The sequence below is a fragment of the Ranitomeya variabilis genome, chromosome 5 (genome assembly GCF_051348905.1).
Source record: "Ranitomeya variabilis isolate aRanVar5 chromosome 5, aRanVar5.hap1, whole genome shotgun sequence".
In the NCBI taxonomy this organism is placed as follows: Eukaryota; Metazoa; Chordata; class Amphibia; order Anura; family Dendrobatidae; genus Ranitomeya; species Ranitomeya variabilis.
The window spans coordinates 496745512-496763787 of NC_135236.1; the positions used below are offsets into that span (position 1 = coordinate 496745512).

At 42.6% G+C, this 18276-nt stretch overlaps 1 protein-coding gene across 10 annotated transcripts in view; it reads right to left on the reverse strand.

Moving 5' to 3' along the window:
• Positions 1-262: 262 nt before the first annotated feature.
• Positions 263-18276, reverse strand: part of LOC143776348 (tetratricopeptide repeat protein 41-like) — an 87169-nt gene continuing 69155 nt past the window's right edge. For 9 of the 10 annotated variants that reach the window (XM_077265641.1, XM_077265636.1, XM_077265643.1 and 6 more), the window contains one exon: positions 348-1074. In XM_077265641.1, the coding sequence (XP_077121756.1) occupies positions 489-1074 (586 nt within the window). In that variant the 3' untranslated portion in view covers positions 348-488. Of the gene's footprint in view, positions 1075-18276 lie in introns of all 10 variants that reach the window. The other variant, XM_077265644.1, reaches the window with a different exon arrangement.

Below are 18276 nucleotides of genomic sequence, written 5' to 3' on the forward strand. Positions count from 1 at the left end.
GTATTATATCTCAAAAGGAAATGTGAACAGAGCCTTAACAACTCATCAGAGTGTTCAAGTGCATGGGGGAGTCGGGAAGAAAGCTGTAGGTCCACAGCGTTCGCTTGACAGTTATATAGGGTGTATGAGAACCTTTTTCATATGATGCGTTTGCGCAACAGATGAAAATAATTTAACTGCGTGATCCATTTCTTTAGCCATGCAGATACATGTCTGCTAAAAAGCTGTAAACACAGTGGTTGGATATTTATTTTTTTATTTTAGATGCATTGAAGCAATTTAACAAAATGCTTGCAAAGGTGGTCATAGTCTTTACTGAATATAATTCAATTGATATTGGAAGACTAGTAATTAGTTTAATTATTAGAACACAATAAAATAGTGGAGCCAAATAACATTTGATTAAACAGATAGAACTTTATAGAGATCAGATATCTGTAATAGGCTACACAACATAAGTGACAATTCTGTGAAAGTCCAGAGTGAGTTTAGGTGGCTTTACGGATTTGATGTCTCTTGGGTGGAAAAGGAGATTGCAGTGTTGAATAACGTCCAGGGACGTGGTACCAGGCAGATTTATGAACTAACTTACAATGCTCGGATTTCGATGATGATCCGTTAAGAGAAACTAAAGACAGAAGATCACTATTAGGACCTGACATAGAGGCCTGACAAGAACTCTCCGGACGAGAACATAGGCTGTGTGACAGGCAGCTTGTCACGGACGCAGGTCTTTTTCCAAAGGACTTTAATAATGGAAACACAGAAACTGCTTCTGAATAGTTGATTTGCTCACATAATATTTCTTCTTCTTGGTTTCTATTCAGGTTACGGTTCTTGAGACGTGAGTTAGTCCTGAATTCTCGACTACTATTTCCCCTTATTAAAAAGTCATCTGATCTACTTTCTGGGGACTTTCTGCCATATTGAGAAGTAAAGTGGTGTCTTATTGGTTGAGCACTGTATGATTTCTTCTGTGTTACTGCACTTTTAACTGGAGGTTCTTTATCATCTTCCGCCAATGCAGTCACTTTGTTTAGCCAGTGAGGCCTACAATGCAATTCTTTCAGACAGCTAAAAATAAAATACAATAGTTAGCGATACAATCCTAGAATATAAGGAAATTACACTTAACTAATTAACCACTAGTATAATTTTTCAATAATTATTATTAATTTAAAATGCACAATTATGAAATGAATTAAGAAAAGACAATAACCATTGGATTGTTGGTATCACACATACACAACATATCAGTAAGAATTTCTGGGGTTATTTCTTGTAAAGTGTAATAACTGCATAATGAAAACAGCTGTAACATTTTTAAGGCTTAGGGGAGAAATTTTAAGAGCTTTCTGTAACTTTTATGGAGAAAAAAAAAATTTGGAGCACACCTTTTTAATAAAGTGGCCAGAAAAAGTAGCCTATAGCAGAAGTAGATTTCTCAGGAATACATTCAGCAATAAATTTAGCACATACTATTCAAATGCACATCACTTTTAAATGGGCTGCAATTCTCTTTTTAGAAAATGAATTTTATCCTGCAGATTTGACACATTGTAGGTAAGGCTGAATTCATAATGATCTGTCTCAGATCGCAGACAATAGTACTTTACCTAAAGCAAATATTTTTTTATATTACTATATACTGCACATGCAGTGCACATACAGCTGTGGCAAAAATTAAGAGACCACTGCAAAATGTTCAGTTTGTCTGATTTTTCTCCTTATAGGTATATTTTTTAGTAAAATGTAAATTGTTCTTTTATTCTGTAAACTACTGACAACATGTCTCCAAATTTCCAAGCAATAAATTTTGTATTTTTTTCTGAAAAGGAGAAATGGTCAAAAAAAACAAAAAAACATTGCTTGCAGACCTCAAATAATGCAAAAAAAAGTTCATAATCATTTAGAAACAACAATACTAATGTTTTAACTCAGGAAGAGTTCAGAAATCAATATTGCATGTCTTGGCAGTCTTTCACACTGCTTCTGGCGCAAAAATGTAAGCAGTTCTTCCTTGTTCGATGGCTTGTGACTATCCATCCTCCTCTTGATTACGTTCCATAGGTTATCAATGGGGTTCAGGTCTGGAGATTGGGCCGCCCATGACAGGGATTTGATGTGGTGGTCTCTTAATTTTGCCAGAGCTCTATATACAAGCTTTTTTGTGTCTTTGCTTTTGTCATAAGGCTTCAACTTGTGCGATTTGTTGTTATGCAATAAATTTAGAGCTGTGATTTAGATACGAAAATCATTCAAAGCACCGGCAGGTCACATGCGAGTTACAAAGTTTTATGCAATCCAACGGAGTTGGATTTTTTTGTTATGGCTATGTCACAGCCTTGGTAATTAATAAGGAATGCAACGTGATCCCACTGATAATCATTAGATGCGATTTCACAATTATGCCCCAAGTGTAGCCCTAGGCTTATTTACATGTATGAAATACAAACATACGGAATGAAACTTATTACTCCATGTGAATTTTATATGTATCTAAGTACACTCCTCAACAGTGAAACTGCCAAACCAAGAAAGAAAAGTAACAGAATTACTCAATTCAAAGGATTGATAGATATGTTCATGATATGTAAATAATAAAAAAAAAATCGAAATATGTATGAGTATTGTAGTGCAGCAGGGTTGGTGCAGTGTGACAGATAGGGAGTGACCACAGAAAAGTTCAAAACAAAGTGACTTAAAGGGAATCCGTCACCCCCAAAATCAACGGTAAGCTAAGCCCACCGGCATCAGGGGCTTATCTACAGCATTCTGTAATGCCCATGCCGGGTTTTCTTAAATCTGTCTTGGACAAATAACTTGTCCAAGACCAAACTTACTTTTATTTTGCACTGCAATGCACTCCAGCGGCCTCAATACGCTTCTGTGCGCATCCCGGGGAATACATATCGCCCCTCACATATACCGTAATACCTGTCACTGCCTCACAGTATGTGTAAGTATGAGCGTCACGCATAGAAATACATGTACTTATATGCCTTGGCATGCTATCAATGATGTTCTTAATGTTGTCTGAAGGAGGTTCTGCCAGGCTGAATGCACTTTGTTCATATAAATAATCAAGATCCACTGCTAGCAGCTCCCTTTACAATTGCTAACCACTGATAGTTCAGATGTGCTCGATGGGAGTCAAGTCTGGAGATGCTGCAGGCTATGACAAAATGCTCAGGCCAATCAAGCTGCTCACAGAAGCAAGAGCAATATGAGTCCTGGTTTTGTCATATTGAAATATGTGGGGTATGAACTTTGGCACTCAAAAAGTATATTGCAAAAAAGAGTTTATTTAACCCCTTTATGACTAGAGGTATTTTCGTTTTTGCGTTTTTGTTTTTTGCTCCCCTTCTTCCTAGAGCCATAACTTTTTTCTTTTTTGGTCAAATATGGCCAGATGAGGGCTTGTTTTTTGCGGAACGAGTTGTACTTTTGAATGACACAATTGGTTTTAAGATATCGTGCACTGGAGAAGAAGAAAAAAATTCCAAGTGCGGTGAAATTGCAAAAAAGTGAAATCCCACAGTTGTTTTTTGTTTTGCTTTAGCCATTATGATTCTCCAGGTCATTATGAGTTCGTAGACACAAGCATGTCTAGATTCTTTTTTTATGTAAGTGGTGAAAAAAAATTCCAAACTTTGTTAAAAAAAAAAAAAAAAGAAAAAGAAAATGCACCAATTTCCGATACCCGTAGCGTCTCCATTTTTCGTGGTCTTGGATTGGATGAGGGCTTATTTTTTGCATGCTGAGCTGACGTTTTTAATGATACCATTTTGGTGCAGATACGATCTTTTCATCACCTGTTATTGCATTTTAATGCAGTGTAGTGGCAACCAAAAAAAAGTAATTCTGGCTTTTTTTTCTTGCTACACCATTTTGGAATCAGGTTAGTCCTTTTTTTTATTAATACATTGGGTGATTCTGTAAGCGGCGATACCAAATATGTGCATGTTTGATTTTTTTTGTATTGTTTTATTTTGAATGGGGCAAAAGGGTGGTGATTTGAACTTTTATATATTTTTATATATGTTTTTAAAAACATTTTTTTTACTTTTGGCATGCTTCAGTAGTCTCCATGGGAGACTAGAAGCTGCCATAACCCGATCGGCTCTGCTACATACAGGCGATGATTATATTGCCTGTATGTAGAATTACTCACTTGCTGTGCTATGTGGGTGGCGCTCATAGCAATCTGGCAGTGACAACGATAGAGGTCTGCAGGAGACCTCTGGTTGCCATGCCAATCAATCGCTGACCCGCAATCACATAACAGGGGTCAACGATGGGTGGATTTCCGGTGCAACTGCCGGAAACGCATGTTAAATGCCGCTGTAAGAGTTTGACAGCGGCATTTAATGGGTTAATAGCCACGAGTGGATCGCGATTCCACTCGCGACTGATCCGGGCACATGTCAGCTGTTCAAAACAGCTGACATAAGCCGGGAAAGATGTGGGCTCACCGCCAGAGCCCACATCAAAGGGAGGGTTTTTTTTTTTTCATAAATCTTGCTATTATGGGCCACTGAAAACATCTACTGTGTTTATTTTAGCAATATTACCTTTTATCATGCTGTAGCAGCACATCTTTAGTGCTGGATCCAGCTCTCATGGGGTTAATCGACAACTTCCTTTCTCCTGAGTTACTGTGCTCTAATACTACAAGTTCCATGATGCATTGCACTGCTACTAAGCACGAACCTACCACACCCACTCCAAAACACACCCCAACCCCTCCCTCCTCTCCCTCCTCTAGCTTCAAAAAGATTTGTGATGTTATTTCTGTCCAACCTCCTCTTTTACATTTGTCCAACCCACACTCCATTACACAGATAGATAGATAGATAGATAGATAGATAGATAGATAGATATGGGATAGATAGATAGATAGATAGATAGATAGATAGATAGATAGATACAGATATATCTATATATCTATGTCTATTTCCATAGGTATGTCCATATCCATGTTTCTAAACCCCTTCACTCCTGGGGCTTTTTTGTTTTCGTTTATCGCTCCCCTTCTTTCCAGAGCCATAATTTTTCCGGCAATATGGCCATGTGAGGGCTTATCTTTTGCGGGACAAGTTCTACTTTTGAACGACACCATTGGTTTTACCATGTCGTGTAGCAGAAAATGTGAAAAAAATTCAAAGTGCAATGAAATGGCAAAAAAGTGCAATCCCACACTTGTTTTTTGCTTGGCTTTTTGGCTAGGTTCACTAAATGCTAAGGCTGTGTGCACCCGTTGCGGATCTGATTGCAGATCCGCACTGTTTTTTGCTGCACTGAATTGCAACAAATCCGCAGTGTAGTGTACAACCAATGTAAGTCTATGGGAGCCGCAGACTTGTTGTGCACATGCTGCGGAAAAAGCCGCACCGAAACCGCACCAAGAACTGCATCAAAACCGCACCAAAAACTGTATCAAAACCGCACCATAACTGCAAAACTGCACCAGGTTTTGATGCAGTTTTTGGTGCAGTTTTGGTGCAGTTTTGATGCTTTTTTTGGTGCGGTTTATGCGCGGTTTTAATGCCGTTTTTGGAAATTAGTAAATAAACGGAAAATGTGCATGATTTGAATGGAAACATGCATGAAAAAACGGATTCCAAGGCCGGATTCATCATTTCACAGCTCAGTTTCATACTTTTTTTGCCGTATCCGTCGCTGTGCGTTTTTTCGCCGGACAGAAAAAACGTTCCTCTGTATGTGTTTTCCATCCGGCGGAAACAGCTTTGACGGATCCGGCAAAAAACGGATGAAACTCTATGAGAAAAAAACGGATCCGACGGAAAAAAATGGATCAGTTTTTTTCAAAACTCGCCGGATTGTGCCTCACGGCAAAAACCTGATGTGTGAAAGCACCCAAATATATGGAGAGATACATCTATGTATCTATAGATATATCTATAGATAAATATATCTATAGATAGATATATCCATAGATATATAATAGAAAGGCCGATGTTTCTATAAGGCTACTTTCACACTTGGGTTTTTCGCAATCCGTCTTTTTGGGAAAAAAACGGATCCTGCAAATGTGCTCGCAGGATGCGTTTTTTACCCATAGACGTGTATTAGTGAAGGATCGCGACGGATGGCCACACGTCGCGTCCATCGTGCAACGGATGCGTCGTGTTTTGGCGGACCGTTGGCACGTCCGTCGCGTCTGCCATTTTCTACCGCGCATGTGCGGCAAAAACTCCCCCCCTCCTCCCCGGACTTCAGAATGGGCAGCGGATGCGTTGCAAAACTGCATCCGCTGCCCACGACGTGCACAAATTTCACAACGTGCGTCGGTACGTCAGCCCAACGCATAGCGATGGACCCGTGCCGACGCAAGTGTGAAACAGGCCTTAATGAGCGTTTAATTTAATAAAAAACTGAAAAAAACAGCGTGGGCTCCCGCGCAATTTTCTGCGCAAGCGGGGGAAAGCCGACGGCCGGGGGCCAATATTTGTAGCCTGCTATGAATATCAGCCCGCAGCTGTCTGCGTAGCCTTTACTGGCTATTAAAATAGGGGGACCCCCCCAAAAAAAATGACGTGGGGTCCCCGTATATTTTATAGCCAGAAAGGCTACGCAGACAGCTGCGGGCTGATATTCATAGCCTAGAGAGGGGCCATGGATATTGGTCGCCCCCCCCGGCTACAAATACCAGTCCGCAGCCACCCCAGAAATGGCGCATCTGTAAGATGCGCCAGTTCCGGCACTGAGGCTGGTTTCACACTTGCGTTTTTGGACGCTGCGTTTTAGCGCTAAAAAACGCATGCGTTTTTTCCCCTATACTTAACATTAAAAACGCATGCGTTTTTTTCGCATGCGTTTTGACGTGTTTTCGGCAACGCATGCGTTTTTGAACGCGCGCGTTCATTTGCAGAAATGCAACCTGTAGTAATTTTTAGCGGCTGTTTTTGCCGCTAAAAAACGCATGCGTTTATTTGCGGCAAAAAATGCATTGCTGTCTATGTAAACGCATGCGTTTTTAAGCACATGCGTTTGTTTGCGTTAAAAACGCATGCGTTTTTATAGAAAAAAACAGAAAAAACACTGAAAAACCACCCACCACCATCAGGGTGATAAAGGGATCCAATCCCTAACCCTAACCCTACCCCTAACCTCACCCCTAACCATTTAATGAACATTTTCTGACAGTCATAGTGCCACGATATTTCAGTGCCACGATATTTCAGTGCCACGTATATAAGTGCCACGTATGTAAGTGCCACGTGCCACGTATGTAAGTGCCACGTATGTAAGTACCACGTATGTAAGTGCCACCTATGTAAGTGTAAGTGTAAATACGTGTTTCAGTGCCACGTATTTAAGTGCCACGTATAAACAAGTGCCACGTAACCCTAGCTATTTCTATTTATAGTGGGTTCTCTTGTGGATTTTGATGATTGGCAGCTGTCACACACTTCTCAGCATGCGTTTTAAAAACGCAAACGCATGAAAAAACGCATGTAAACATGGCAAAATGCCGTGTTTTTTTTCTACATGCAAAAACGCATGCGTTTAAAAAACGCAGCGTTTTACCGCGTTTACATGCGTTTTTCACACATGCGTTTTTTTAAAAAAACGCATGCAGATAAAAACGCAAGTGTGAAACCAGCCTTAGCCCCTCTCTTCCCACTCCCGTGTAGCGGTGGGATATGGGGTAATAAGGGGTTAATGTCACCTTGCTATTGTAAGGTGACATTAAGCCGGGTTAATAACGGAGAGGCGTCAATAAGACGCCTATCCATTATTAATCCAATACTAAAAAAGGGTTAATAAAACACGCACACATTAGGAAAAAGTATTTTAATATTCTTCATTTAACCATACTTACCATACTTCAGCGCCTGCAAAAAACGTAACATAATAAACCGTATACTACCTGTCCGCCGTAGTCCAATTAATAACGAGTGTCCCACGACGATCTCCCCTATAGAACAGTGACATCGGGTGATGTCACTGCTCTATAAGACCCTCAGTGACACACTGACAGGAGACAATGGCTCCTGTAGTGCATCACTGAGGTTACTAAAGTTCACTGGTCTCACTTTATGGCAAAAAGCTGCGTGGGAACTTTCTCATACAGCATGCCATAAAGTGAGACTAGGGACTATTTTCTCACAGGGGCGTAGGAATACATTGTGGGGAATACATTGTGGAAGGATACCTTCCTCCCCTCATTGTGTTCCTGGAGCCCCTGGAGAGTGGTTGCATCAGTGTTATGACCCCAGTGGACAGGGTCTCAGAGGAACGTGTAAGTCTGCAAGATACAAAAATCCAGCTCATAGGGCTGTGGTAACTGGGTTGACCAAATAGCTACTCCTAACGCCAACACTAGAAGTAGCCGGGGATCATGCCTACGGTGATCGCTAGATGACTCGCGCCAGCCGGAGAATCTAACTACCCCTAGGAGAAGAAAACAAAGACCTCTCTTGCCTCCAGAGAAAGGGACCCCAAAGCAAGATACAAGCCCCCTACAAATAATAACGGTGAGGTAAGAGGAAATGACAAACACAGAAATGAACCAGGTTCAGCAAAGAGAGGCCAGCTTACTAATAGCAGAATATAGCAAGATAACTTATCTGGTCAACAAAAACCCTATAAAAATCCACGCTGGAGATTCAAGAACCCCTGAACCGTCTAACGGTCCGGGGGGAGAACACCAGCCCCCTAGAGCTTCCAGCAAAGGTCAGGATACAGATAGGAACAAGCTGGACAAAAATACCAAACAAAACAAAAGCAAAAAGCAAAGAAGCAGACTTAGCTTGAAAAACAGGAACCAGGATCAGAGGACAAGAGCACAACAGATTAGCTCTGATTTCAACGATGCCAGGCATTGAACTGAAGGTCCAGGGAGCTTATATAGCAACGCCCCTGAACTAACGGCCCAGGTGAGGATATAGGAAAAGACAGACGCTCCAGAGTCAAATCACTAATGACCACTAGAGGGAGCAAAAAGCAAAATCACAACAATCAGCTGATGCTCCTGCTCTCCACGGGAGATCGTCGTGGGACACTCGTTTTAATTGGATTTCTGCGGATCAGGGAGTATAGTGTTTGTTTATTATTTTAATATTTTTTACAGATGACAATGGCTTCGGGGATCAAAGTGACAAGTGATGGTGAGTATGTACTCTATGTTTTATGTACTGTATGTCTATATGTATGTACTGTATGTATGTATGTACTGTATGTATGTATGTACTGTATGTATGTAGTATGAAGAGAGAAAAGGTAGACCTGACAAAGTGGGAGTCACCACCATATAGATTTAAAATATAAGATAACAACCTTTATTACACACTTATGCAAAAAACAGAACCTTTAAAAACATTTAAAAAAGGGATCACACATATCCCTGAACCAAATAGCCTATAATAAGGCCTAAGCGCCGCACCCCCTAATGAAGGGTTCAATACACATGCCCAATATGGTGAACAAAAAACGGCCCTGCACACTAGCACGGTGGCTACAAATCAACAGTCCCCCGGTCCCAATAGTGGCTAGCGGTGCCTGTCTAATGACAAATATATCGGCACCCCATGATGGCGTAAAACCAGACAAACAGCAATGATTAGCACAATCCTAAATATTTAGAGTGTGTTCGACCAAGCAGAAATGCTGTGACCATACATGGATAAAATACCCACCAAAGCGGAAAAGACCGGTGACCTGGAGTATAGGAGCAAGAAATGACCCGTAGATGCCAGTAATAAGCACAATAGCATACAAGGGCATGTGTACCCTAACACAGATGAGTGCGGGCAGCAGACTCCCAACGCGTGTCGCCACACAGCGGTGGCTTCGTCAGGGGTGATGTCTGTATGTGCTGCCTTCTGCTTAAATAAAGAAGCTGCAATAACTTACCGAATAGCAGCTGTGTGGGCGAACGGACCGCATGGAGTTGCTAGAACGGAGTTCCTACCTGCCGGGCCCGGCGTGTAGTTACTGCGCATGCGCCGGCGTCCTAGAGCGGAAGTGTGAGCTCCGCTCGTGGTTGCCGTAGCAGCGCATAAACAAAGGTGAACAGCGCTTGCGCAAAGGTAAGAGAAGGGTTGCCGTAGCAGCGCATAAACAAAGATGAACCGCGCTTGCGCAAAGGTAACAGAAGGGTTGCCGTAGCAGCGCGTAAACAATGGTAAACAGCGCTTGCGCAAAGGTGAAAAGAGGGGGGGGGGAAAGGGAGGGATAAACTGAAACAAAATAAGAAAACCTGTAAAGGGTAAAGCATGATAATTAAGGCAATAGGCAAGTGCTGCTCCAAAGTGCGGAATAGTAAAGCTGTGGCCCAAGTACACGAATAGATGAACTTTATCATTAAAGGGAGACAGTGGAAAACCCTGTCCTACATTAATAAGAAGCTTGTACCTATCTATGGCCCCAAAATGCCGGATAATAGTGCTGAAGCCAGAATCTATAAAGTGGGCAGTCTATATCATTCAAGGGAGAAAAACGTTAACCCTATCCTATACTTAAAAGGAGCTTACAGCCGCCAAGGGCATTAATGCTATCAGCACACAGTGGAATATGGTATACGCTATCCTTAAAGGTGGCACATCCAGGAAGAGATATACTCAAAAAATGCAAAAAATACAAAAAAATGTATAACCCTTAACATGAGCTGTTAATCAAAAATCAATAGATACAAATCTACAACCATACAGAGCATGAAGAAAAACAAAGCTGTATACACAGCTAATTATCCGTATTATTGTTTATAAAAGCCAGTAAACAAGAGGTCTTCATTGATACCAAAAGGGACGACACAATTCAGGTCAAAGATCCACTTGGATTCCCGTTTTAAAAGCTCAAGGGTGACATTTCCACCTCTCATATTCATATTTACTGCTTCAAGTCCTAGAATCTTCGTGCCAGCCCACTGTGAATGATGTTCAGCCAAATAGTGTGTTGCCACTGATGTGAGGGTTTTCCCCTTGGCCTTGTCCCTTTGTGCTGTAGTTACATTGGAGAGATGTTGTTGTATACGTCTCCTGAGCTCCTGTGTGGTTTGGCCCACATAGACTTTTGGGCATGGGCATACCAGCGCATAAATCAAGTTCCGGGACCTGCAATTGAAGTGAGTCTTGGTAGGGGTCTGCGAAGACAAGAAAGGCACCATAATTTTCTCATTACGACTGGTGAGGGGGCAAATACTACAGTTACCGCATGGGAAAGTACCCCTGAGCCTGACCCCTCTGCCCAGTCTGGTGACTGGTCGCTGGAAATGACTATGACTCAGTTGGTCCCTAAGGCTCCTAGCCCTCCTAGCCACCAAACTTGGTTGGGGGGCAATGTGGGGAAGGAGTTTGGACTCACTTTGTAAGATACCCCAGTATTTAGACAAAATCCCTCGTAGGTCTTGCCACTGATTATTAAAAGCTGTGATTATACCAAGCGGTTTGTCATTGGTCCTGTGTCTACCCTGTAGTAGACTGTCCCTATTGCTATTGTTGGCCACCGAAAAAGCCCGGGAAATGACCCGTTTAGGATAACCCCTCTCACGGAACCGTGTGGTAAGCTCACGGGAATGTCTGGTGAACTCCCCGTGTTCACTACAGTTCCTCCTAACTCTTAAAAATTGTCCCTTAGGGATACCAGTTTTTAAATGTGTGGGGTGGAAGCTGTCAAAATGGAGGAGGCTATTTGTAGCCGTAGGCTTCCGATAAAGGGTTGTCTGAATTTGCCGACCCCTCACCTGCAGTTTCAAATCCAGGAAGTCAATCTCTGTCTGAGAATAGTTAGATGTAAGACGGATATTCCAAGGATTGTCATTAAGGGTATTCACAAAGTCCTTGCAGAGTTCCTGAGTACCTGTCCAGATAAAGACAACGTCGTCAATATAACGGAACCACTTCATGACATGTTCTACAAAGTGTTCCGAACAGTATACCCTTGTGTCCTCCCACCAACCCAAAGCGAGGTTGGCATACGCAGGGGCACAGCGTGCCCCCATAGCAGTGCCCCTTACTTGCCTGTAGTAAACACGGTCAAAAGTGAAATAGTTTTGGTCCAAGACAAACAGTAATAGGTCCAAGATCAATGAGTCATGTCCTCTGTCTCCCGTGGTCCTCAGGTCCAGAAAATATGATACAGCACCGATGCCCCAGTCGTGTCCAATACACGTGTACAACGACTCAACATCAAGCGTGACGAGCCATGCCCCTGGTGGGATCTCGAGGTCCTGAAGTTGTAGAATGAGGGATGTAGAATCCTTAACATAGGACTTGAGAGACAAAACTAAAGGCTGAAGGAAAAAATCAATATAAACACACGGCTTTTCAAGTAACCCACCTATCTCAGACACAATCGGCCTACCGGGAGGGGCCTGAATGGATTTGTGTACCTTGGGAAGCATGTAGAAGGTGGGAGTCCTGGGATATTGGTTGGTTAAAAAATCCCTTTCACGTTTGTTGATAATACCGCGTGTGTACGCAGCCTCCAGTAAACGATTCAGTTTGGCCTGAAAAACACAAGTAGGGTCTGAGGGCAGTACTTGATAGCATACTATGTTGCCCAACTGGCGCCTGGCTTCTTGAACGTATAGATCAACTGGCCAAATGACAAGGTTACCCCCCTTATCCGCTTCACGGATAACGAAGTCCCGGTTAGAACCCAATCTAGCCAAAATAGCCTGGTCCCGTTGACTAATATTCCTCCCCCTAGTGGTATCCAACCTGAGATCATGTACCTCTCTGCAAACGGCATTGAAGAAACTCTGTACCGCAGGGAACAGAGTAAACGGGGGAGTGGCCTGCGAAGGCAGCCTTCCAGTAAATTTTCTTCTGGGCTGGCACTCCTCACCCAAGAGGTCCAGGAGGTCCCTCAGAACGAGTCTATCCGCCATGGGCAATTCATCCAGAACTGAGGGACGATGATATAACAATTTAAACGTAAGCTGTCTGCAGAATAGATAAACATCCTTGATGAAAGTAAATTTGTCAAGTACACTGGTAGGGCAAAAAGAAAGCCCTTTTTCCAGTAATATTTTTTCTCGTTCTGAGAGTACATAATCGGACAAATTGATAATATGTAACTTACCAGTGGGACAAGGCGGATCTAATATTGGCGTTTCCTTGTCTGCCGCGTCTCCCTCTTGTGTCTGGGTGACCATACTCTGCGATTCCGGACACGTCTCTGTTGGAATGTGTCTCCTCCTCCGACCCCTCCTCCTGCGCCTTCGGCGTCGCTCAGTTCGGATGATAAAAAACCATCACTGGAGGGTATATCCGACACACTGGCCGTGTTGCTATCCACCTGATCCAGCCCATAGCCAAACCTCTTATTTCCCTTGTGTGACCATTTGTATGCACGGCCATTCCTAAAGTCCATCTGATCCCTTTTAAATTTTTGTCTCTTCTTAGTAGTTATTTCCTTTTCAAAACTGTGCAGGGTACTCTTAAGTTGGCACTGAAATGGTTCTACCAACAATTTCTGGTCAAATCCATTTAGTTTAACCTCAGATGACCGTATTTTGTCCTTTAAGGACCTCAGGACCCCCTGGTCGTGTTCAATTAGCATGTCTAAAATAATATAAGAACATTTGGACAAACCCATCTCCCAGGTTTTTTGAAAGCAAGCATCAGCCTCCCAGGCGGGAAAAATTTGTACCCTGAGACCCCTGGGGATAATCCCCACTCACCCCCAAAATCAACGGTAAGCTAAGCCCACCGGCATCAGGGGCTTATCTACAGCATTCTGTAATGCCCATGCCGGGTTTTCTTAAATCTGTCTTGGACAAATAACTTGTCCAAGACCAAACTTACTTTTATTTTGCACTGCAATGCACTCCAGCGGCCTCAATACGCTTCTGTGCGCATCCCGGGGAATACATATCGCCCCTCACATATACCGTAATACCTGTCACTGCCTCACAGTATGTGTAAGTATGAGCGTCACGCATAGAAATACATGTACTTATATGCCTTGGCATGCTATCAATGATGTTCTTAATGTTGTCTGAAGGAGGTTCTGCCAGGCTGAATGCACTTTGTTCATATAAATAATCAAGATCCACTGCTAGCAGCTCCCTTTACAATTGCTAACCACTGATAGTTCAGATGTGCTCGATGGGAGTCAAGTCTGGAGATGCTGCAGGCTATGACAAAATGCTCAGGCCAATCAAGCTGCTCACAGAAGCAAGAGCAATATGAGTCCTGGTTTTGTCATATTGAAATATGTGGGGTATGAACTTTGGCACTCAAAAAGTATATTGCAAAAAAGAGTTTATTTAACCCCTTTATGACTAGAGGTATTTTCGTTTTTGCGTTTTTGTTTTTTGCTCCCCTTCTTCCTAGTGCCATAACTTTTTTCTTTTTTGGTCAAATATGGCCAGGTGAGGGCTTGTTTTTTGCGGAACGAGTTGTACTTTTGAATGACACAATTGGTTTTAAGATATCGTGCACTGGAGAAGAAGAAAAAAATTCCAAGTGCGGTGAAATTGCAAAAAAGTGAAATCCCACAGTTGTTTTTTGTTTTGCTTTTTTACTATGTTCACTAAATGCTAAAACTGACCAGCCATTATGATTCTCCAGGTCATTATGAGTTCGTAGACACAAGCATGTCTAGATTCTTTTTTTATGTAAGTGGTGAAAAAAAATTCCAAACTTTGTTAAAAAAAAAAAAAAAAGAAAAAGAAAATGCACCAATTTCCGATACCCGTAGCGTCTCCATTTTTCGTGGTCTTGGATTGGATGAGGGCTTATTTTTTGCATGCTGAGCTGACGTTTTTAATGATACCATTTTGGTGTAGATAGGATCTTTTCATCACCTGTTATTGCATTTTAATGCAGTGTAGTGGCAACCAAAAAAAAGTAATTCTGGCTTTTTTTTCTTGCTACACCATTTTGGAATCAGGTTAGTCCTTTTTTTTATTAATACATTGGGTGATTCTGTAAGCGGCGATACCAAATATGTGCATGTTTGATTTTTTTTGTATTGTTTTATTTTGAATGGGGCAAAAGGGTGGTGATTTGAACTTTTATATATTTTTATATATGTTTTTAAAAACATTTTTTTTACTTTTGGCATGCTTCAGTAGTCTCCATGGGAGACTAGAAGCTGCCATAACCCGATCGGCTCTGCTACATACAGGCGATGATTATATTGCCTGTATGTAGAATTACTCACTTGCTGTGCTATGTGGGTGGCGCTCATAGCAATCTGGCAGTGACAACGATAGAGGTCTGCAGGAGACCTCTGGTTGCCATGCCAATCAATCGCTGACCCGCAATCACATAACAGGGGTCAACGATGGGTGGATTTCCGGTGCAACTGCCGGAAACGCATGTTAAATGCCGCTGTAAGAGTTTGACAGCGGCATTTAATGGGTTAATAGCCACGAGTGGATCGCGATTCCACTCGCGACTGATCCGGGCACATGTCAGCTGTTCAAAACAGCTGACATAAGCCGGGAAAGATGTGGGCTCACCGCCAGAGCCCACATCAAAGGGAGGGTTTTTTTTTTTTCATAAATCTTGCTATTATGGGCCACTGAAAACATCTACTGTGTTTATTTTAGCAATATTACCTTTTATCATGCTGTAGCAGCACATCTTTAGTGCTGGATCCAGCTCTCATGGGGTTAATCGACAACTTCCTTTCTCCTGAGTTACTGTGCTCTAATACTACAAGTTCCATGATGCATTGCACTGCTACTAAGCACGAACCTACCACACCCACTCCAAAACACACCCCAACCCCTCCCTCCTCTCCCTCCTCTAGCTTCAAAAAGATTTGTGATGTTATTTCTGTCCAACCTCCTCTTTTACATTTGTCCAACCCACACTCCATTACACAGATAGATAGATAGATAGATAGATATGGGATAGATAGATAGATAGATAGATAGATAGATAGATAGATAGATACAGATATATCTATATATCTATGTCTATTTCCATAGGTATGTCCATATCCATGTTTCTAAACCCCTTCACTCCTGGGGCTTTTTTGTTTTCGTTTATCGCTCCCCTTCTTTCCAGAGCCATAATTTTTCCGGCAATATGGCCATGTGAGGGCTTATCTTTTGCGGGACAAGTTCTACTTTTGAACGACACCATTGGTTTTACCATGTCGTGTAGCAGAAAATGTGAAAAAAATTCAAAGTGCAATGAAATGGCAAAAAAGTGCAATCCCACACTTGTTTTTTGCTTGGCTTTTTGGCTAGGTTCACTAAATGCTAAGGCTGTGTGCACCCGTTGCGGATCTGATTGCAGATCCGCACTGTTTTTTGCTGCACTGAATTGCAACAAATCCGCAGTGTAGTGTACAACCAATGTAAGTCTATGGGAGCCGCAGACTTGTTGTGCACATGCTGCGGAAAAAGCCGCACCGAAACCGCACCAAGAACTGCATCAAAACCGCACCAAAAACTGTATCAAAACCGCACCAAAACTGCAAAACTGCACCAGGTTTTGATGCAGTTTTTGGTGCAGTTTTGGTGCAGTTTTGATGCTTTTTTTGGTGCGGTTTATGCGCGGTTTTAATGCCGTTTTTGGAAATTAGTAAATAAACGGAAAATGTGCATGATTTGAATGGAAACATGCATGAAAAAACGGATTCCAAGGCCGGATTCATCATTTCACAGCTCAGTTTCATACTTTTTTTGCCGGATCCGTCGCTGTGCGTTTTTTCGCCGGACAGAAAAAACGTTCCTCTGTATGTGTTTTCCATCCGGCGGAAACAGCTTTTTTGACGGATCCGGCAAAAAACGGATGAAACTCTATGAGAAAAAAACGGATCAGACGGAAAAAAATGGATCAGTTTTTTTCAAAACTCGCCGGATTGTGCCTCACGGCAAAAACCTGATGTGTGAAAGCACCCAAATATATGGAGAGATACATCTATGTATCTATAGATATATCTATAGATAAATATATCTATAGATAGATATATCCATAGATATATAATAGAAAGGCCGATGTTTCTATAAGGCTACTTTCACACTTGGGTTTTTCGCAATCCGTCTTTTTGGGAAAAAAACGGATCCTGCAAATGTGCTCGCAGGATGCGTTTTTTACCCATAGACGTGTATTAGTGAAGGATCGCGACGGATGGCCACACGTCGCGTCCATCGTGCAACGGATGCGTCGTGTTTTGGCGGACCGTTGGCACGTCCGTCGCGTCTGCCATTTTCTACCGCGCATGTGCGGCCAAAACTCCCCCCCTCCTCCCCGGACTTCAGAATGGGCAGCGGATGCGTTGCAAAACTGCATCCGCTGCCCACGACGTGCACAAATTTCACAACGTGCGTCGGTACGTCAGCCCAACGCATAGCGATGGACCCGTGCCGACGCAAGTGTGAAACAGGCCTTAATGAGCGTTTAATTTAATAAAAAACTGAAAAAAACAGCGTGGGCTCCCGCGCAATTTTCTGCGCAAGAGGGGGAAAGCCGACGGCCGGGGGCCAATATTTGTAGCCTGCTATGAATATCAGCCCGCAGCTGTCTGCGTAGCCTTTACTGGCTATTAAAATAGGGGGACCCCCCCCCAAAAAATGACGTGGGGTCCCCGTATATTTTATAGCCAGAAAGGCTACGCAGACAGCTGCGGGCTGATATTCATAGCCTAGAGAGGGGCCATGGATATTGTTCGCCCCCCCCGGCTACAAATACCAGTCCGCAGCCACCCCAGAAATGGCGCATCTGTAAGATGCGCCAGTTCCGGCACTGAGGCTGGTTTCACACTTGCGTTTTTGGACGCTGCGTTTTAGCGCTAAAAAACGCATGCGTTTTTTCCCCTATACTTAACATTAAAAACGCATGCGTTTTTTCGCATGCGTTTTGACGTGTTTTCGGCAACGCATGCGTTTTTGAACGCGCGCGTTCATTTGCAGAAATGCAACCTGTAGTAATTTTTAGCGGCTGTTTTTGCCGCTAAAAAACGCATGCGTTTATTTGCGGCAAAAAATGCATTGCTGTCTATGTAAACGCATGCGTTTTTAAGCACATGCGTTTGTTTGCGTTAAAAACGCATGCGTTTTTATAGAAAAAAACAGAAAAAAACACTGAAAAACCACCCACCACCATCAGGGTGATAAAGGGATCCAATCCCTAACCCTAACCCTACCCCTAACCTCACCCCTAACCATTTAATGAACATTTTCTGACAGTCATAGTGCCACGATATTTCAGTGCCACGATATTTCAGTGCCACGTATATAAGTGCCACGTATGTAAGTGCCACGTGCCACGTATGTAAGTGCCACGTATGTAAGTGCCACGTATGTAAGTGCCACCTATGTAAGTGTAAGTGTAAATACGT